This window comes from Crocuta crocuta, unplaced genomic scaffold (genome assembly GCF_008692635.1).
Source record: "Crocuta crocuta isolate KB4526 unplaced genomic scaffold, BGI_CrCroc_1.0 scaffold168, whole genome shotgun sequence".
NCBI lineage: Eukaryota > Metazoa > Chordata > Mammalia > Carnivora > Hyaenidae > Crocuta > Crocuta crocuta.
The window spans coordinates 3,015,411-3,038,390 of NW_027532591.1; the positions used below are offsets into that span (position 1 = coordinate 3,015,411).

At 35.5% G+C, this 22,980-nt stretch overlaps 1 protein-coding gene across 4 annotated transcripts in view; it reads right to left on the minus strand.

Annotated features, from left to right (window-relative positions):
* FAF1 (Fas associated factor 1) overlaps nt 1–22,980 on the minus strand; it is a 449,320-nt gene that overhangs the window by 88,815 nt on the left and 337,525 nt on the right. For all 4 annotated transcript variants that reach the window (XM_077779702.1, XM_077779703.1, XM_077779704.1 and 1 more), the window contains one exon: nt 2,256–2,392. In XM_077779702.1, coding sequence (XP_077635828.1) covers nt 2,256–2,392 — 137 coding nt within the window. The remainder of the gene's footprint in view (nt 1–2,255; nt 2,393–22,980) is intronic.

A 22,980-nucleotide genomic window follows, 5' to 3' on the forward strand; every position in this document is an offset into this window, starting at 1 on the left:
GAATAGTATTGTTTTAACAATTTTGGAAATGTCCTTAATGTCTGGCTTAATAGAACATACTGGATTCTCATATTTACTTCTATATTAAACCGGTTAAAATACGTTGTCTTACATCTTAGTTGAAATTTATGAAGCAAATATGGCCTCATATAGATATGTAGTTGAAAAAGAGGAGTATTTTAATAAATAATTTTAAATGTTCTTTGATACACCTAAACTGACAAGTAGAAGTTTCTTCAAGTAAGTGAAGAATTTGAAAGCATTAATGAACTGTTTGCACTTCGTAATATTAAGGTCCACTGACCTATTTTGTCTTTGGATGGACCTTTTATCTATGCATGATTTTACAACATCATGCATTGGTTATGTGGAAAATACTGGTTCACTGACTTATGCATTTCTCCTCAGTACTGACATACCTAATTATATGATATCAAAAATCACATTTGTTAACATTATAACTGATGTCATCAGAAAATTATTTAAGCTGTCAATCTTATGGTGGAGGACACAACATCTTGCTTAAAAGCTCAAATTTTATCATTGGCAACAAGTACCATCAGTAATACCCAGGCTATCTAAGTATAGTTTGTCAGTATTTTCAAGCAAAAATGATGTTCTGTAAGAAAAAATCCTGCACAGCAAAGGAAACAACCCACAAAACTAATAGGCAACCAATGGAATGGGAAAAGATANAAGTGCTTTTCTTTGAGACTACCCTTGTACTCTGAAATGGTGTTATCTATACCTCTCATTGGGTCACACAAACTGTAAAAAGGGTAAAAATTTAATAAAATAATTTTCAAATTGCACATAATAACGAATAGAATTATTAGTATAGTTTTGATCATGACCTTGATTTGTGTGAAGGTGCCAGTTTTACACAACCTTGATTTTGTGCTACCAGTGCACATGTAAGCATAGTAAAAAAAGGGAAAAAAAAGAAAAAATAAAGGCTAAAAAGAAAAGTCTTGTCACATGAAAACAATTTGACATCACAGATCCAATGAAAGTGTCTAGAGGACCTCCAGGATCCATGGACCACATTTTGAAAACCACTCTCTATAATAATATTGCCTGTGACAGGGAAAACAGGAATGAAATGAAATATTATCTTCATTATCCATTTACCCTATGTAATTCATTCCCCCAGAAGAGCTTCTTTACAATTATTTATGAAACTCAATGCTCTAGTTACAGGGCAAACGAAAAATACCAGAGGTTTTATATTGAGTTTTAAAGGCACTAGAATTTACACCATGCCCCGCCATCATATTAACTGCTATAGAACTTTTGACTGACATACAGGTAGAAAAAAAGTAACTCAGGGTTTCCTGGGGGGTCTCAGTCAGTTAAGTGACTGACTCTTGGTTTCAGCTCATGTCATGATCTCATGGTTAGTGAGTTCGAGCCCCATACTGGGCTCTGCACTGACATCCCAGAGCCTGCCTGAGATTCTCTCTCTCGCGCTCTCTCTGACCCTCATTTGCTAGTGCTCATGCACAGGCTCTTTCTCTCTCTCTCAAATAAATAAACCAAAAAAAAAAAAAAAAAAAAAAAATCTCAGATACAAGCTTTAGCTTGGGACACTTGAAACATCTTTTCACTATGGCATAGAAAAGATATATTGTTTTCAATTTAGGCTATTTTATAAATAATAATCTTATAATAATCCTTGAGTTATATCAGTAACAGTTTAAAAAAATAACTTTTTTTTGTTTTTAAAGAGTATGCAATGTGATTAAACTTACAGACATCCTATGGCTTCACGTCTTAGTACTGCATCCTAACATGGATTCACACAAATAAGGATGTACCAGCAACCATTTGTGAACAATTAATTTGTAATACCCAGTCACTGGTTTTTTGTAGATAACTAAAAGGTCAGCATTTCTTTCAATTAATCAACCTTACAGCAAGAAATCAATATATGTATAAGAAATGTCATATTTGACAAGTGATTATGACTTAATTGTTGGAGAATTTAGCAATTTGGAACAATTAACATGATTATGCTATGTCCCAAGGGTTGTGCAATTTTATTAAGAAATTTCTGTTGGAATTTAATGCAGCATATTTCGTTTTTCAGAGAACCTATACTTTTTGAAGATATTCTTCTTTAGGATATTCTATGTTTTAAAACACAAAGACATTCACCAATATAGAGAATTACTGTCAACTTTGATGGTAAATATATTATAAGGTTATCTCATACACAAGAAGACACTCTACTCCCTTTGTGACATGTACATTACCTTGTATCACATTTAACACTTCATTAGATGAACGCTTTCCCATAATAATCAGAAAAAGTGGAAACTGATCTGTTTTTTGAGTCCGAATGGTTTGTGCAACAACACTGCCAAAATGTCTATTGCACATTGTCAGAAATCTAAAATGAGAAAAAAGTCAAAGTCAGTTTCATTTTTGAGAGTTTAATAAACTTACTAGTTCTCCAACAACAAAAAATCACTGTTTTACTAATTACGTTACAATTAGATAGCCTGTCTGATATCAGTATATACAATCCTGCTATATTTAGTTTTCAACGATATCTTAAACGATACAGAAATGATTATCATATAGGAAAGCAGGCAGCACTCCCTAAATGCTGGCTGGCAGCTGACAGCATGGGACAGTCTTAAACATTGCAAGCTATACTGCCCTAAACAATGAGAAAAACAAACAAAATGAATTTTAAGAGGAAAGAATTTCTTAAATACAAATACCGTGTGGTACAAAGTTAAATTGACTGGCAGCATCCCAGACTAAACAGGATTTAGCAACATTTCACAAGTCTTTAGCATCAAGAATTGTACTTTAGAATTGTGTTTTCTCCAGTAGTAGCAGGTCTTCTAGTTTCATACTTACCATGGGATAAAAATAATAATTCTAAGCTTTTGACCAAAAAAGCTCAGAGATATTAGCATACTGAAGTCTAGCATTAGTATTCTTAACACGATCTGGAATAAATGAAAAAACTGATAAAGCTTTTCTCTTCTATTAGAGGACTGTTTGAAATTAGCATTTCTTTCAAGAGAAAAGGGTAGCTTATGATATGTTTTCAGATCTGATGGTAAAAAGTAAATGTCATAATAATAATGAATTATGAAAGACCAAATGCAAATATAGAATGCTTTAATAAGATCCAATTTAATAAAGTCTGTAAAAATAATGGACTTTTAATAACACAGGTCACAAAAGGCAAAACAGTGGAAATTCTGGGGACTAGCCACTGGTACTGGCTTATTAATTCTTAATTATGTTCATGAAAGGCAACTTAAATCGTGTGTTTTCTTATGCCTTATGATAATATTTTAGGTAACAACTCCTCTGAAATGTATGTCCTAGCTGATGAGCAAAATCCTGTTGTCACATGCATTAGAAGGTAAATCTATTTGAAAAGACAAACGGCATTAAAATGTCATGTGCTCAGATTCATTTGATATCCAAATTCAAAACAGAATCAAACCTCTTAATTTTTAAAGCCCATATATCTCTTGTCTATAGAAATTCATTCCAGAAATTTAGGTTGAATCCTCCACAAAACCTGTGCTGTGACTACAGGAAGTAGACCATGTTAAGGGCCACGAGAGCTGTCAGCAAGAGTGTCAAGACAAGTTAGCACCACAGCAATAAGTTCATTGGGAGGCAGTTTCATATATATATATATTTAGAGCAGCAATAACTAGACCTCATGGCAATTTGAAATGACAAGGACCTAAGAAATCCATTATTGGCCATGAAATATCAGTTTTTCCATGAAAATTCAGATCTTCACATTCCAGAACTATTATACGATAAAAGGTGCTCAAGTAGCCAAAGCCTCCAGTACCAAATTTCACACCTGTATAGTTTTAATTCATCAGTGGAGATCTGCAGATCAGGACACTCGGACATTAGGATGTCATTTTTCTTTCTGCTCTTACTAAAATATTTGAGGCCAATCTTGACCCTGATTTGATCATTGGCAACCTCTGAATTTAAAGATATCAAAAAACAATTGGAATGTCATTCCCTACAAAAGGGAGAAAATAAGTCCTTCTTGCTTTCACATCACTGGATCAAGTGGATATCACAGCACTAACCTCACAAGTGATATTAAATACTACCTAAACAGGATACTCCCAAAAAAGGAAGGGAGGAAAGAAGTCAGTAAGGAAGGAAGGAGAAAAAAAATGAAAGCAGGCAAGCAGGCAGGTTGGTTAGCTTAGTGGCTTAAAGTATTCAATTTCAAGACAATTTGCCTGGAAACTGTGTACTTCCCAAATTGTCATTTTATGAAAATGAGCTAGAAGGGAAAATAATTATGAAAATATAGGTATCTTCTTGAGTTTAAATTAATATACAACACACATTTCAAAACTTCACAAAATGTATTCAATAGAAATACAGCCTTCAAAGGCACATTAGCTGTTCAATTAACTATAAAAAACAACAAAGTGATCAGTCTTCTAGCAGGTATTGGCAAATCATTCTAATGTTTTGGAAGTAGTTGAGAAATACACAGGAATCCCACAGCCAGTTGATGCTTTCTAGTGGCCTTAACTAACAATTTGTTCTAATCAAAGAGAGACTTTGTTAAATTTTTAATTAATCTAATTAATCTTCCTAAGATCTGAATCATGTTTACTTTGAGATTTTCAAATTACAATCAATGAGAGCCACCTATAGGGACAATAGACAGACAAGCCCCAAATTACAAAATTCCTACTTGTCAGTTCCTTCTACTACAATTTACAAGATTTCACCATGCAGATATCACATCCTTCTCATGGCTAGGAGACTCTGCTTCTTCCTCTCAATATCATAGCACAAAGTTACCATTCATAGCACACTACCAGCAGCAAAAATCTATTTCAGAACGTTAGCACAAAAATAGACAAGGGAAAAACAAATTGTTTCAAGAAAAAAATGTGGTTCTCAGAATTGTGTGGCATTTTCTTCCTTTCTAAAGAGATAAAAGTGTGCTAGTGCATCTAATGGCAGCACCAAACTTGTCAGCCTAGCTGCATATGGTGTTCATGAGAGTCAGGTGTCACGAAGGGATAAATGGTTTCAACGGCAATTGGATTCCTACAAATCAAACCCAGAAGGGGAAGCAATGGCAACTGTTCCATGGAAAGGAGAAATGGCTTTGTTTTTTAATTATATAAGCTTTAAATAAATGAAACAACTTACTCTAGATATATCTAATTAAGGAGAGGGAATAAGTTCCGAAATCAACCCTCCAAAACAAAAAGCTAAAATGACAAATTTAAAAGACAATGGGATCAGTTTCTTGATTTCTCTTTCTGTTGCTTCATTATAGGTGTATAAAAATGCAACTGATTTCGGTACAGTGATTTTGTACCCTGCAACTTTGCTGAATTCATGGATCAGTTCTAGTAGGCTTCTGGTGGGTCTGCTGGGTTTTCTATGTAGAGTATCATGTCAGATGCGAAAAGTGAAAGTCTGACTTCTTCTTTGCCAATTTTGATGCCTTTTGTTTCCTTTTGTTGTCTGATGGCTTGTGATAGGACTTCCAGCACTACAATAAACAACAGTAGTGAGAGTGGACATCCCTGTCGTGTTCCTGATCTCAGGGGGGAAGCTCTCAATTTTTCCCCATTAAGGATACTAGCTGAGGGCTTCTCACAGATGGCTTTTATGATGTTTAAGTAAGTTCCTTCTATTCCAACTTTCTCGAGGGTCTTTATTAAGAAGGGATGCTATATTTTGTCAAATGCTTTTTCTGCATCTATTGACAGGATCATATGGTTTTTATCTTTTCTTTTGTTAATGTGAAGTATCACATTCATTGATTTGCTAATATTGAACCAGCCCTGTAACCCAGGAATGAATCCCACTTGATCATGGTGGATAATTCTTTTTATGTGCTGTTGGATTCAATTTGCAAGTATCTTGTTGAGGATTTTAGAAAACTTATGAAGGAAATTGAAGACACAAAAACTGGAAAAACATTCCATGCTCATGGGTCAGAAGAAAAAATATTGTTAAAATGTCATTACTACCCAAAGCAATCTACACATTCAATGCAATCCCAATCAAAATTGCACTAGCATTCTTCTCAAAACTAGAACAAACTATCCTAAAATTTGTATGGAACCACAAAACACCCTGAATAGCCAAAGTAATACTGAAGAAGAAAACCAAAACGGGAGGCATCACCATCCCAGACTTTAGCCTCTACTACAAAACTGTAATCATCAAGACAGTATGGCTTAACCGACTGAGCCACCCAGGTGCCCCTATAAGACAGTATGGTATTGGCACAAAAGCAGACACATAGACCAATGGAATAGAATAGAGAACCCAGAATTGGACCCACAAATGTATGGCCAACTGATCTTTGACAAAGCAGGAAAGAATATCCAGTGGAAAAAAGACAGTCTCTTTAGCAAATGGTGCTGAGAGAAGTGGACAACACCACGCAGAAGATTGAAACTAGATCATTTTCTCACACCATACACAAAAATAAACTCAAAATGGATAAAGGACCTGAATGTGAGACAGGAAGCCATCAAAACCCTAGAGGAGAAAGCAGGAAACAACCTTCTTGACCTCAACCGCAGTAATTTCTTANAGGGTGGGGAGAAGGGAAGTGGGGTGATGGGCATGGAGGAGGGCACTTGTGGGGATGAGCACTGGGTGTTATATGGAAACCAACTTGACAATAAACTATTGAAGAAAAAAAATTTTAAAAAATATATAAAAGACAAAGAATGAAGGTGGGAGGAAGGGAGTTAAGGAGGAAGGGGAAGAAGAAGGAAGGGCTGATAAAAATGAATGAAGAGAAAACAGTTAATCACAAATCAGGTATAATAAAGCAATTCATTGGTAGGGGCCTGGGTGATGGTGGGAAGTGAGTGAGAGGTCTCAAACTTTGGCCTTGCAGAGGAAACAAAATATAATTAGCAGATCATATTCACTAGCTCTTGCTCTCAGAAATCTAAAAGTAGAAAGATACAGTCTTATCTTTTAATCTAAAGTTTGGGAAGAAAAAAAGCAGAACATCTATGATAATAATGGCTAGCATATATTAATCATTAGTAAAATTTTCAGTCTCTGAAGCATAGATCTTTTCTATCTTGCTAATGGAAACCAGGATTACTAATAAATCAGATATGGGGAAAAAGTAATCTCATTTTAATTCAAAACAGGATATAGTTTAGTTTCTTTCAATCAAATTCATAATTAAATGAGTCACTGACTTTTACTAAGTTGTACTCCATCATAAGATATATACTAGAAGAAACACAGCAATTTAGGAATGGTGAAATTACACAAACATTTACTATCTACTATATATCAGGTAATATAAAAGGAGGCACGTCTAATAAAAAATGGAGGCTAAAAACTGCTAATGACTCTGTGAGACTTCCTGATAATTACATTTCAATATGACTTCCAAAGGAACCTCAGATGTAAAATGGGAGTAGCACCTTTAAAACATTTATATTCTTGTAAGATACAAAAAGCACTCAGAATTATGTTCAAATTATGGTATCCCTTAAAATTGGTAGCTATTTTATTATTAATTACATAATGATACTTAATATATTTATCATAACTGCACTTTCAGGATTAAAATGAAAGCTTTTGGGGCCAAATCTTTTGGCTCAGTTGGTTAAGTGTCTGACTTCGGCTCAGGTCACTATCTCGTGGTTTGTGAGTTTGAGCCCTGTGTTGGACTCTGTGCTGATGGCTTGGAGCCTGGAGCCTGTTTCAGATTGTGTCTCCCTCTCTTTCTCTGCCATTCCCTTGCTTGTGTTCTGTCTCTCAAAATAAATACACATTAAAACATTTTTTAAAAAATTAAAAAACAATCAAATGATAGCTTATACCTATGAGCTAACACTGAAAGATCTTTTGCATAGTAAGACTTGTTGACTAAAAATCAAAATAAACGACTGGGACCTCATCAAGATTAAAAGCTTCTGCACAGCAAAGGAANAGAGAATGAAAGAGCAAGTATTAATACTTGGAAAATAAGAAAAGACATGATGCTGCAGCTGTGATACCACAAAACCTTACACATTTAAAAGTGGATATGATAGGCACAATACAATTATGTAGTTAAATGCAATGAGAATCTGTTTTCCCAAACTTACACATCTCTAATAAAAAAATGAAATAAAAAAAAGGAAACAGAACTAAAATCACTATTTAAATAATGCATTCATGTTTAGCAAGGTTAACTAATTTAAAAGTAAGAATCAATATAAAAATTTCTGGCTGCTTACCCTTGAACCATTAAACTAACATTAATTGCCTGATAATGTGTGAACCATTTCTTCAAAATGAGAGGTTATTGAGCAGAAGATACTCATGTTCAACAGTGCTATGGGACTTCTCCAATATTACCAAATATTTAAGGCAGAATCTATGTATACACTTCCTTAGCTATAGCTGCTAATTCTATACTACTTCTTAAGTTACTTTGGTTTAAGGCTTTTCCCTTTATTTATTAAATTTTTTTAAATTCTTATTTATTTTTGAGAGAGAGAAAGAGAGTGCGAGCAGGGGAGGGGCAGAGAACGAGGGGAACAGAGGACCTGAAGTGGGCTCTGTGCTGACAGCAGAGAGCCCAATGTGGGGCTCAAACTCATGAACTGTGAGATCATGACCTGAGCTGAAATCATGAGCCAGACACTTAACCAACTGAGCCACCCAGGCACCCCAAAGGCTCTTCCCTTTAAAACAGACCAAACAAGCTGTTTTTGCTATAGTAATAATCCTCATTACTTACACATGTGCATTCATGTGTCTAGGGTTTATTCAACCACATTTATGTACATGAGTAGAAAAATCAGAACCTAAGAGAAAGGACCCTTGAGATCATCTACCTATCTAGCCATCTTTCTTTTGCTTTTCCCTTTAATAGGAAAACTAAAGCCAAGGTCCTTTAATGTGTGAAATGAGACTTATCAAGTTACTAGCATTGCCAAGCATACCAAAACCAGGCCAAAGAGTTTTGTCTTCTACTGCAACACCATTTCCAAGTATGCATGCCTATCCTATTGTTCAGTTCAGTTCTGGAGTTTGTATTGGGAATGATCTTCAGCACCCCTGGCACATGTCCCTTTGTCCCCTGAGGGTAGTTTTGATTTTTGGAAATAGTCTTAAGTCTGATTCAAGCTAAGTGAGGAAAAAGTATGTGACTAAGCTGGGGGACACTGATTATACAGGCAGTAATCTTTAAGTTTTAATGGCTTAGGAATCACCTAGGGAGTTTATTTTGGAAAGAGAGTGAGAGGGAGAGAGAGAATCTTAAGTCCTGATGTGGGGCTCCATCCCACAACCTGGGGATCATGACCCGAGCTGAAATCAAGAGTTGGATGCACAACTGACTGAGCCCCATTTTAAAAGACAGGTTCCTCAGCGCCATCCCCCAGAGACTCTGATTCAGTAGATCTGGGAACAGGCCCAGGAAGCTGCCTGTTTTAATAAGCTGCCAATCCACACCAGGTGATTTTTATATAAGGGATTAATGGACTACACTGAGAAGCATGCTTTCAGGACATAGGACTGCTTTCCTTGTAAGGCTTTAAGCTATCTCTGAATGAAGTGCTTAAAAAAGTTGTCCCCAAAATGTTCTGGAAAATGGCAGCTTCAGTGGACCATGTGCCTAGTCTCCTGAGGTGATGACTGCATTAAAGATGTTAATTCTCACTTCTTCATTTGTATAGGTGAGCTGTAATGTCTCTGTAAGACAATTGAAAATACCCCTAAAGTCTGTGAGCTACAGGTGATAGAAGAAAAACAAAGCAGGGAAAGGGAGCCTGCAATATAAAATAGTCTCATTAAAAAGTTGGTATTTGGTCAAAGACTCAAAAGAGGTGAATGGAGGAAGTGAAACACGTATCTCTGGCAAGAGAATTTCAGGCAGAAAGAACAGCAAATACCAAGAAGTTGATAGCATATTTTAAAGGTACAAAGAAGATTAGTAGAGCTGGGGCAGAGTGGAGCTTAAAAAACACAATTGATAATTTTGGCTATTTCTATATGGTAAAAAATAGCTTAATAAGGCCAAAAGACAAATGATGAACAGGGGAAAAAATTCTGACTTTCAGGCCACAGGAAAGAGGCAAAGTTCCCTAATAAGAACTTTTATAAAATATAAAAGAACTCTTATAAAATAAGAAAAAGATCAACAAACAATATATAAAGACAGCTCCCAGAAATGGAAATAGCAGTGGCTAATAAACATGTGAAAAGACACTCAAATTAGCTCATAATGAGTTTACTTCTAATTAAAGCTATATTAAGACAGGTGCCTGGCTGGCTCAGTGGGTGGAGCATGCAACTTTTGATCTAGGGGTCATGGGTTTGAGACCCATTCTGGTTGTAGAGATTACTTAAATAAATAAATAAATTAAAAAAAAAAAATAAAGCTACGCTAAGAAACTATCTTTCCTCTGTCAACTTAAAGCAAGTTTATAGGAAACAGGAACTACTGAACAGTGCTAGATGGAGTGAAATTGGCACTTGTGGGCAATTTGCCAATATCTATGAAAATTAAAAATACATACATACTTTCTTTTCTTCCAAGTTTTAATTTAACTTCCAGTTAGTTAACACACAGTGTAATATATTTTCAGGTGTAGGATTTAGTGATTCATCTCACTTACATATGACACCCAGTGCTCATCACATGTGCTCTCCTTAATCCCCATCACCTATTTAACCCATCTTCCCCCACCCACCTCCCCTGCAGCAACCCCCAGTGTGTTCTCTATAGTTAAAAGTCTGTTTCATGATTTGCCTCTCTCTTTTCCTCTATGTTCATCTGTTAAAAAAAAAAAAACAAAAACACATACTCTTAACCTAGCACTCCTACATTTGGGAACTTAGGTATGTTTTTATGTAGGAAATCACCTATGTGTACTTACTATAGAACTGTAATAGCAGAATATTGGATGCCCATCAGTAGACTCTCAGTAAATAAATTATTGTATCTTGGGAAATTTAAAGGAATAATATTTAGTCATAAAATAGAAAGAGGTCTTTAGGAACTGACATGGAATATCGTTAAATATGATGTTAGTAGAAAAAGCAAGGTGTTGGTGTTTACCAGTTTTACCATGGTGTAAAACTAGGAAAAAGTAAGTATACATTAGCTTTAGCTTGTTTACATATAAAATAGTCTCTGGATGGATAAATGAGAAACTTATAACAGTGCCTCTGGGGAGGGTAACTTAACAGAAGTAAGTACGAGAAACTTTTCATTTCATACCTTTTTATGTTTTGAGTTTTGATTAATGTGAATATATTAGTCAATCATGAAATAAATATGAAATTTGAAAGACAGTAAGTCCCTGACAAAAATAAAGAAAAATTGCATGTAATATCAATTCCATAAACTTTTAATACAATGTTAATAACATCTGTTTACTTATCAGTCTTTTGTTCAAATGTATCTTTTCCTTTTTGTGGTAATCACTGTATGAGTAAATACAATTTTTTAGCCTTCTATGCCATAGTAATGAACTGGCATGTTACTTAAGTGTTTGAATAATATTCTATTGAGTAGATGTATATGTTGCCATAATCATAAATCAGTTATAGCTAGATTTTTCTTTCTAGTTTTTTATTATTATAAATAATACTGGGATAAATAACCTGAAGTATTTCCTAAGAAAAAAAAAGTCTGTGAAGTGAAAATATAGGGTAAAAGGATAGAATCATTTAATGACTACTGATCCATATTATCAATATGTATCAAACACTTTTTAAAAATTATTTTGAGAGAGTGAGAAAGAGCACGGGGAAGGGGCAGAGAGAGAGAATTCCAAGCAGGCTATGTGCTGTCAGTGAGGAGCCCAACATGTGGCTTGATTTCACAAATCAAGATCATGACCTGAGCTGAAATCAGGAGTCGATGCCTTAGTTAACTAAACCATACAGGAGTCCTGTATGGTTCAATCAATGTATGGTTAGTATCAATTGTTTTCTAAAAGTATGGTATAATGTCTCTCCATGAAAATGCAAATAACTGTATGCATGTTAGAACACAACCAAACTAAAGGCAAATTAAAAAAAAGACACAGGTGAGATTTGGGGGAAGATTTAATTTAAAAAGCATCCCTGGTCTGTTTGAGGCTTATTAGACTTCCTAGTAACAGTAAACTGTTAAACTGTCTCAACAGATAAGGAGTCAAAGTTTATTTTATTTTTAAAGTTTTTAATGTTTATTTTTGAGAGAGAGAGAGAGCGAGAGAGCGTGAGCAGGGGAGAGGCAGAGAGAGAGGGAGACACAGAATCTGAAGCAGGCTACAGGCTGCAAACTGAACTGTCAGCATAGAACCTGACTCAGGGCTCACACCCACAGACTGTGAGATCATGACCTGAGCCAAAGTCGGACGCTTAACCGACTGAGCCACCCAGGTGCCCCAGAAGTCCTATTTTAAAAAAGAACAAATAACTTTTTTAAAATTAATTAATTTGTTTTTTGAGGAGTTGGGGGGAGAAAATCCCAAGCACTGAGCTATCAGTGCAGAGCCCGATGCAGGGCTCGAACTCATGAACTATGAGATCATGATCTGAGCCAAAATCAAGAGTCTGATACCTAACCAAGTGAGCCACCCAGGTACCCCAAAACCAAGTAACTTATCTCCTTATTGTTACGTATTAATCACTTAAGTGAAAAGGAATTGAGGCACTGACAGTTTAATGTCTATAGGGTCATTATTTACACAATTTTTTTGGGAAGGACAATAATCATAAATAGATAATTGGCTGTCTTTTTCTCACCACTAGTAATAAATAAACACTTATTTTAAGTACCTTATACAAATCTTAGCTGGGAGGAATAACAGAATATTTAATCCAATTTCTTATCAAATGCAAAAATTCCTTTTCTATCAATATAAAGAGAAGATTCATTTTCAGAGGCCATAAAAGAGAGCAAATTTATGCTAAATCACGAAATATATTTCTTCTGTGTTCTGCCTTTTATCAGTCAATATTTAGGAGGGCCTAAATATATAACAAGTTATGACATGGTTTCTGTCCTTAAGATAATAAGGGTATTTTTGATTTGATAAATCAAGGCCCCTAAACAGAAACATAATCTGGTATTTAACTGGGGCCTGGATTTTAGTAGTTTAGATTAAGTACTGAAAAGAGTGAGAGAAGGGAATGGGAGCCCAGAAGTCAGGGAGAACTTTGTGTTCCATAATGGTACTCGCGGACAGCTATTAGGAGGAGAGAAATCATCTCTTATTCACCTCTGCATTCCTAGCACCTAGTGACTAATTATATTTGTTGCATGAATAAGCCAATTCATGCTTCAGTGATCTTTATCTCCACTATGATAATGTTGACCATACAACTTTTCTTTTCCTCTTCCAACTACTTCTGAAATCAGTTTAATTAAGACAGTTGGCAGGCACCTAGGCGGGTCAGTCGGTTAAGCTTCCGACTTGGGCTATATGTGAAGTCATGATCTCACAGTGAGTTTGAGCCCCACATTGGGCTCTGTGCTGACAGCAAGGAAGGAGCCTGGAGTCAGCCTCAAGTTCTGTGTCCTCCTCTCTCTCTGCCCCTCCCCTGCTCACTCTCTCTCTCTCAAAAATAAATAAACTTAAAAAAAAAAAAAGGTAGTTGGAGTGAATTATAATGGTCTCCCCTCTTTTATTGTGCTTCTATCACCATAGGTCATTTGGACCCTCAAAATAAACAGGTATTGGTCCACAAGCTCATAACTCTAAGCCTCCCTTATCATTTTTAGCATACTGAAGTTTTTACATAATTTCATTCTGTCACCAACCTACTGACTGAAAATGTAATTCAGAAGAGGTGTAAAATATTCAAATATTAACATATTAAAGCAAGTAGGAATTATTGCAAGCAGCATAACACTGTAAGAAGAACAGACTTAGGAGTCAAATAAACCTGATTTTGTCACTTACTAGTTGTTTCTTTGGATAACTTAACTGTTCTGAGCCTTAGTTAGCTTTCTCACATATAAAATGAAGATAATGATACCTTTTAGAATTGCTCAGCAGATTAATTAATATTACTTCTTTTTACTTCCTTTTATGTGATTCAGAGTCAAAATTAGTTTTTCCTTTATCCACCCTGCCCCACCGCCCCCATTAAGGATAAGGCAAAATGTTTCCTAGAATAAATTATAATAGCAATATCAGACTCACATCACTAAACAAGGAGTTATGCTTAGCACCATGCTTGGCCCTGTATTATATTGCTATGTAACTTCTATGGTATACCTCATTATCACTGTAACAGAAGATAGTGTCCTATTCTAGGGTACAGATTTGAAGATATATATTCTTTCATATTGCCTTGTTTCCTAATTTTTTCCCATCTGCAAAATTTGGAGGCATCATGATTTTATTATTATATTAAAAATTTTCAGCATCATTTATTTCAGAGTTGGTTGGCTTCCCTTGGAACACTGACATTTATATGTAATATTTTATGTATTTGACTTTTTAAAAAGTTTTTATTTAAATTCCAGTTAACATACAGTGTAGTATTAGTTTCAGGTGTACAATATAGTGACTCAGCACCTCCATACAACACGTGGTGCTCGTCACAAGTGTACTTTTTATTTTATTTTACTTTACTTTGTTTTCCATTTTATTTTATTTTATTTTGAGAGAGAGTACTAATGGCGGAGAGGGGTAGATGGGGGAGAGAGAAAAGAGAGAGAGAGGGAGAAAATATCCCAAGCAGGCTCTATGCTCAGTGCAAAGCCTGATGTGGGCTCAATCCCACAACCCTAGGATCATAGCTGAGCCGAAATGCTCAGTTAGATGCTCAACCAACTGAGCCATGCAGGCTCCCCAACAAGTACACTCCTTATATTTAACCCATCTCCCCACCTATCTCCATTCTAATGGATAAGAACATGTGGGAGAGCATCAGCAGAAATCTCATACATAGGAGGAAAGTCTTAAAAAGATAAATGAGCAACAACAGTTCAGTATATTAGCATCTCAGTCACTATTAAAGCTTTCAAGTAAGAAACGATTACAATCTAGCACTTGACAAAGGCTCACTTGAGACAGCTGCTGTTTGATAAAGAGCACTGAATGAACAGGTTACTATGTAGGCTCTTCCTTTATGCTCTATAGAAGTTATGAATTACATCATCAAAAAGGAATACTTAAGGACTGTATCACCTAAGATCCCTAAAAAAATTACCATTACTGAAAAATATTTAATATAAAGTCCTGTGCTTTTACAGAGGATTGATAGAAGAAACATCTATTTAAATTTAAAATCTGTCATATGCAAAACAGTAGAAAATAATTGTCTATTTTATTACTTAATGACTCTCAAATAGATAATCATGCAAAAAAATTCTCTCTTGAATTCAGTGCTAGGAAATTTTGAGATGAACTGTTAATTTTTTTTTATTAGTAAATGAGACCTATAAATGATAAACTATAAACTCTAGGGCACAGTACCTAACACACAGAAGAAGCTCAATAAACATATATTGGATGGATAGATGAATAAATGAAGAAATGCCAATCACATTTCTTCTTTCTCCTAAGCTGCCAGAATTACAGAGCTAAATTCAGTGTTTATACATAAAACTTGAGTGAACCCAAGTGTTTTTATACGTGTATAATGGATACTTTACAGGACAAAGAAATGACTAGGTAGAAGAATAAATGGGACAGTAAAAAGCTAGGGTAATCGATAATAAAAATGACTATCATCTGAATCTCTAAAGACAATTTAATACCACAAGTTTCAAAAAGTACAGATCAGTAAACTTGATCTCAGTCCTCTATAAAAGCTAGAAAAGTCACTTAGACAAATGGCTTCTGAACACTTAGAATACAATCGTGACGACTAGGAGACAGCATGAATTATTAAGAACACAATACCTAACTAGGCTGAGTTACTAGGCTGAGAACTCATGAGCATTCCATAAGCTTTGAGTATCTGGAGTTCAGTAAGAAGTGACGAGGAGTCAAAGTATCCTGCAGGGTAAGATTCAGAAATGCAGGCTAAGTTGGATAAATTCCTTGTCACTGAGAAACTGAACCTGTAGAGTGTTAGCAAACTGAAAGCGGTCTCAAATAGCTTACCACTTCGTTTTGTCCTATCAACATTTTCATAAATGTCTGACATAAACCAAATATACACATACAGATACAATGCACTGAACATTTACTGTGCCAGACTTTTAAAAAAATCAGTTATCCCAGTTAATTCCAGTAACAACTCTAAGGGATGTGGTTTTTAATCTCCATTTTCCAATAGAGACACTGCAACTTAGAGAGGTTAAGCAACTTGCTCAAAGTCATTATAGTGACCTACTGTCATAGCTAGAATTCCAATCCTTGTGTGATTAAATCTAAATTAATTTATACTCAACCCCTATGCTGTTTTGCATTTTTATATCATCCATTAAGTAATTACTGAGTTTTGAAGTAAGAAACACAAGTGAAGAAGACTGAGGTAATTCTTGCCCTTAGGAATCTTACATTCTAGTGGAAGAATTAGAAAACAAAATTTTAATAAACAAAAGTAATGGCTTATTATGAAAAGTTTTAAGAGAGTACTATGAAAAAGAATGATGGTGAAGAGGCTTTCTCTAAAAAGGTTCAATAGGCCTTTTTCAAGAGGAGACATTTATACTGAGACCAAACGAAAGAAAATTAAGTCATTTTTATCTGATGACTTCTGTTTTCTCAATCAACGAGTGAGGGCAGCTGGGAGGGAGTAGAGAGGGACAGAAGATATTTAATGAATGAGGAGCAGTATGAAACACACATCTTATCAAGGGAACGAAAGCTAACTAGAGGATCACAGTAGGCCTGCTCAGCATTATTGTGTACTTACTTGGAGTTTGTGTTTATTTAGAAAAAAAAAATTAGTGTGACTCTCTCCAGCAGTGTTCAAGTGCAAGGGCACAGGGATAAGGAGTAGAACAGTTGGGTTCAGCAAACTGAGTGCAATGGAGGGAGACAGTGGTAAGGGAATTTAAGATATTACAAGGAAGTGGTAATAATGGACCTTGAAATCTAAATAGGACAAAGAGGGAAATGAAGATTAGAGACATAAAAGGGCAGATGCAGTAAAGGGGTGGGGTCAACAGACTGGAGAGCATAATGAAATAAAAAAACTTTAGCACTTGAGCAAGTAAGATAGGAACAGGAAGTGTTGGTCAGAGCCAAGTGCTTGAAATCAAAATATAAGAGGTGATAAAGCTTCTCTTGATGGCCACATCTAAGTGTGGTAAATACGGAGAAAAAAAAATTCTGGAGTTAGATATGGCTAGGAACGGAGAGGATTATCAAGAATGACAGCAATAGAAATGATAGGAGTTACAATATCATTTATGAATGATAACTCTTGGGAGAGTTAACAAAATCTGAACTTCAAAAGATCTTGTCAGTCAACTGCATTAGTAGAGAATGGCAAAGATCTAGTTTAATAACAACCCAGACCCCAAAAATTATTTAAACAAATAATAACAACTTAGCCCAGCCCCATATCTGAAAAACTGGTGGGGGATTTAGTTGACTCCATCAGTTCAATAGGAGCCAATAATACAATTCTAATGTTTTTTTTTTGTTTGTTTGTTTTTAATTTCTAGAAAGGGGGAGAGAGAGACAGAGTGAGCAGGGGAGGGTCAGAGAGAGAGGGAGTCACAGACTCTGAAACAGGCTCCAGGCTCTGAGCTGGCAGTCAGCACAGAGCCCGACGCAGGGCTCGAACCCACAAACCGTGAGATCATGACCTAAGTGAAAGTCGGACACTTAACCGACCAAGCCACCCAGGTGCCCCAATACAATTCTAGAATAGAACTGAGCACAGCATGAGATAAACCTGCTCTAGAGCACTATGCTTGATTTTGGGCACCTTTAGAATGGGCTGGATCTAAGCACCCTAGTATATAAAGAACAATCAAAATAAATAAATATACTTTGTAAGAAAAGGCAAGAAAATAAGGGCAAACAAGATAGCATAGGTTAAACTGATAAAGGACTGTAATGCAGAACAGAAGTCAGGCTTATTAATTCCCAAGTTAGGCTTATTAATTCAAAACTAGAAGCAAAAGGAGAAATCTGCAGAAGCCCTCTCTATGAAGAAGCAATGTAGCAAACACCTCTTCTAGCTTTTAGAGTAGCTCAAAAATATACTATCTTCTGAAGCTTTAATTTTCCTGTCCCTAGCAGTATGCAGGTAGCAACTGTAGTAACAGCAGTTACGCACATTATGAGGAAAAATGCCTGCAAGGCTGTAAATTAGATGTTGAGAACACCTCCAATCTCCAACTCTAAGATTTGGTGAATCCTATGTTTATTTGTTCCTTGAGCAAAAGGTCTAGGTCTTATATTTCCCTTACAACCTCCATAGGGCTTTGTATAGTTATTGAGTACTTTTCTGTTGTTGAATAATCCAGCCTGATAAGGTCATGGGCCAAGAAGCATTATGAAGCAGAAAAGCATACATTAAATTGGGATTTATATCTGGTACAACCATTTGCAAGATGTTGGGTAAATTATAGAACCTCTCTGAGCCAAAAATAGTTTCCACATATGTGACATTGGACCTTTGCTATTTAACTTGCAGAACTGTAGTTAAATGAGCTAATATACATAGAGGGAGGATTAAATAAGTTCATACATCTATCTCTAGCTATATCTGCATCTATCATCAGTATGACACATAGTAGGTGCTATAATGGTTGCAGTTATTATGTGTTTTGGTTTTTTTTAAAAAGCAGTAATGATAGTCTTATTCTTAGCTACTGAAACTCTCAGTAGAAGCCCCTGTCATAAATGGCATGAGCTTGGAGAACAGTTCTAAGGGTAAGCTGTCTTTATTGGTGAAAGAGGCAGAAAATGATTGTGGCTTCTTTAGCTACACTCCACTAAGGTCACTCTAAATTATCACAAACTGTTAAGGGCAGTAATCTACTTACAAACTTCACTAACATTTATTTTAAAAATGAAATCTTGCTTCTCATTTTTCTAACGAAAATAGTGTGTCCAAGTAGTCAGAAAGAGAATTTTAGAAAGGTCAAAGGTCTCAGGTCAAATAGGTCAGCTGTCAGCACCCCCTTCCCCAATTTTCATAGATGAAAATAAATCTGGAAATGTTATACCGCTTGCCTAATATTTCCTTGTTCTTCATACTCCCAGGCCGAGTCCCACTTCCTAATTGCTCTACATTTTATGAATGACATCTGCATGAATAGTGAGATAATAGTTTATCACATTCAAGAACAGCAACTGACATACTTAAATGTTTATAGATTGTGCTTTAAGAACTAATAAAAAGTTAATATTTACATAGCTTTCATAATGACCAAATAAATTTTTGTTGCTGTGGTGTTGAGTAACTTATTTAGGAGGTGCTCAGAGCTCCAAAACCTTGTTTAACGCTGGGTTGGCAACATAATTTTTCAGTCTGAGATAGGCAATTGAAGCTTTTTTATTGTTTATGTTAACTTGCTTCATTTTTTGCTTAGATGAGATGTGTAGAAAAGTATGTTAAAGACTTTCTTGGTGCTGATCATGCATTGAGGAAAAGAAAGATACATGGAAGGAGACTGTTTAGGAGGATTCTCTAAATTGTTGCTGTGGCTACAGACCGAGTCAGCCAACAGTAGATAAACTACAAAAATCCCTATAGTTAACCTTTAATTCGTTAACAATATAAAAATATTTTGTCACTTTTCACTATTACTGTAATGCAATCAAGTTCAAAGACACAAACACATGCTTGAGGAAAGGACACAAAATCTATTTCCTAATGAATTACCCAACTACGTTAAGAAACAGGATTCCACCTGACTCTCTAATTCCAGACTAACAGTTATTTCCTCTTTCAGTTTTTGGAGATATATTTTAGCAGATTAGATCAATAAGGTAATTGGGCAGTAAAACCTCTTTGAGTATCTATGTAGACTGAGAGGCAAATACTGGAAAAATGTCCAAGGAAACAGTTTCCAATAAATGGTTTTATATGACTGAATGGACATTTTCTTTTATAATTTTTCTGAGTGTTTTACTATCAGTATTTATGGAAGAGAAGAACTATGCTACTGATTTAAGTGGCATACATGATATGATTAGTAAAACTTCAGAAACAACCATGAATCTAAAAATTATTAACACTAACAAAGCAGTTCAGAAAGTAAATAAATCTCTTGAGATCTTTTCAATTTCAGGCAAGAAGAAAAGTAAAAGACATGATAGGGTATATTACTTTTAAAAAAGGTATTTCAGGGGATGGGCATGGAGGAGGACACTTGTGGGGATGAGCACTGAGTGTTATGTGGAAACTAATTTGACAATAAACTATTTGTAAAAAAAAAAAAAGGTATTTCATTTTGGAGATGTCTAATTTTTAGAATTTGTTTCATTAGATAACTCATGTTTTGCATTCTATATAAACACTGGATCAAGTACCTCTGGCAGTCATGTTTATATGAATTTGTATATTCTAAAATACTAGGATAACTAGCTATTGAGAGGGAATATTTGCATATAACTACACATGAATTTAGACAGTCACAGGACAGGAAAGAATCTGGCAACAGAGCACAAAGGGGCAAAAACTTGGCATTTGGTTGAAACTTTGTATATCTTAAAAAGATATAATGATTCTTTTTATTCTGTGACTCTTACAAATCAAGTACTTAGAATATTCATACAAAGGGTTTAGCAGAAAGACTAAGGAGAATACCAACAGAGTAACAAGAAAGGTCTAGTGCATGAGAAAAATAAGATTTGATAAAAACTTATAATGTTCTTTTGGACTGTATTGTCAACAGTTATCACCTTTAATTATTCTTTTCTAAAATAGTTTTCATATAGACTGTGAAAACACATAGAAAACAGTATCTGAGTTAAAAAGTCTGTTTTCTAAATAGCATTAATTAGATTAATATCAAGGGGAAAATCTATAGCTTGATTCATATATAATGCATATACCACCAGGCAGTTATGATTGTAGTACTATGTAGTAGTGTAGGAAGTATCCAAATTGCAGTAAAAAGTCTTGTAAACTGGTAATTTAAAATTACCTAAAAGAACATTTCTAAAAGGGTAGTCTTCTATTTTAAAAAGAGTAAAGAATTATAAACAGTTTAGCCATCATCTATATACAGACAGGCTTGTTCTCAATCATAAGAGGGCATCACCTTTTATCCTTTCCCTCTTTTCCTTCCTTTAAGTATTATTAGTAAACTATTCACAACTGCACCCTTGGACAATGCTGAGCAGTAATTATGACTTGCTGACAAAGAGATATGAACAATTACTGAGCCCATTTCGAAACCCTACACTAATAAAGTCATTAGATGCTGCCCTTGCCATGATCCTTCTAAAAGCTTCTGAAGTTACAAGAACACACGGCATTGTTTGCAGGGACAATTGCTGCTGGCAGAACGCAAACCTTGAGTTAAACCATGCTGCAAATTGATCTTGACATTCTGTTAAGACCGCCACTAAAAATCAAAAGCAAAGGAGAAAAGGAGAAAATGAGTGGGTAGGATGTAATCATGGAACAGGAGGGGTTCCTCCTCACCTTCTCTCCTCCCTCTTCACAAAACAAACCAGGGAGAAAATGACAAACTCTCCTGGTGTTTTGGAACCTTTATTTTAAAGCATTAATTAAGCCCTTGACCTGGGATGTTTAGGATGGCAATATATTTCCTTTAAAAGTACCTGAAGTAAAACACAGCACAAAAGAAATAAAGAAGTTTGAGGAAAATTATATGGAAATCTGGCATGAAGCCTCTCTAGAAGTCTTGGTTCCCTGACCACAACATGTCCATCTGTTTTATCAGCTACCTCTGAAGAATCCATATCCGCTCCTAGGGTAGCAGCTGGGAATTAACAATCCTTGTTGTCTCCCATGCAGACCCCACACCTGGGTTTTATTTGCTGGATCAAATGGAGGTGTAGGGTTAGAGTAACATGGTCATCTAGGCTTCAGCCAGGCATGAAGCACTGAGTAGTTTGGAATTAAGGGTATGCCACTGTGAATATGGCTAATTGCTCAGATGGAAAGTGCAGGTGAAGACAGCCTACTGATAATAAGAGCTTTAAGTCAATTAACTCTTGCCAAAGATTAAGTAATGTGGAAAACTATCACTTGAATATTAAGGCTCAAAAGTACCTGTCAGCATAGCAGCAGCAGTTTCCAGTGATCTGAAATACTGCACTCAAGGGCATTAAGTTCAAAAGCTAATATTAACAGGCAACAGAATTCTGCGAATATTGGTACTGTGTAGGCAAAATTTAACACATTATGTATATGTTTCATACAACCTGTGTAATTCAGGCACTTTCAGCAATTTCTAGGTAACTGTTTGCAGCTACTATTAACACTGCTTAGAAATAGTGCACAATGCCTGATTTAACACTTTGTAGCATGTACATCGATGTGTGAAACATTTCCACCTCATATAAGCACCTCATAGCTGGCTGATTACCCAGTTGGCATTATCCTAGTCAAATTCAAGTTTTCTAGAATTAAATAATCTAAACCAGTACTTACACTGGATGGACTGAGATATTTGACTTATGGGCCCTCCTGGTGAGAACAAGAGATACCCATTAATCCATTTACTACCGGTTAATACTGGTAGTTTACTGTGCCACATATATTATATAGTTTTCCTTGATGAAGCAACTACAGCCAAAAGCTCACAGCTTAACATCAAAGGCACTCCTGTGCCAATGTTCTCATGCAACCAATAGATGTCCAAATAACTCTAATAGAAGGAAGCAAATTAATGCTTATTGTGCTAGTGCTTTATATACTACTATCTATATTTCATTCAAATGGTGCCCAAATGGAACTTGCTTGGCTCCTTGACATATTTCATCATGTAGCCAGCTTAGCACTCTGGTCCTATAAACATGTTTACTTTAATCAATACCATCACCATTGTAGAAGGCTCAGAGTACTATCCCTGAATGGCCCAATCTGAGGGGGCCAGTTGTTTCAGGGCTATTAGACTTGGTGAGT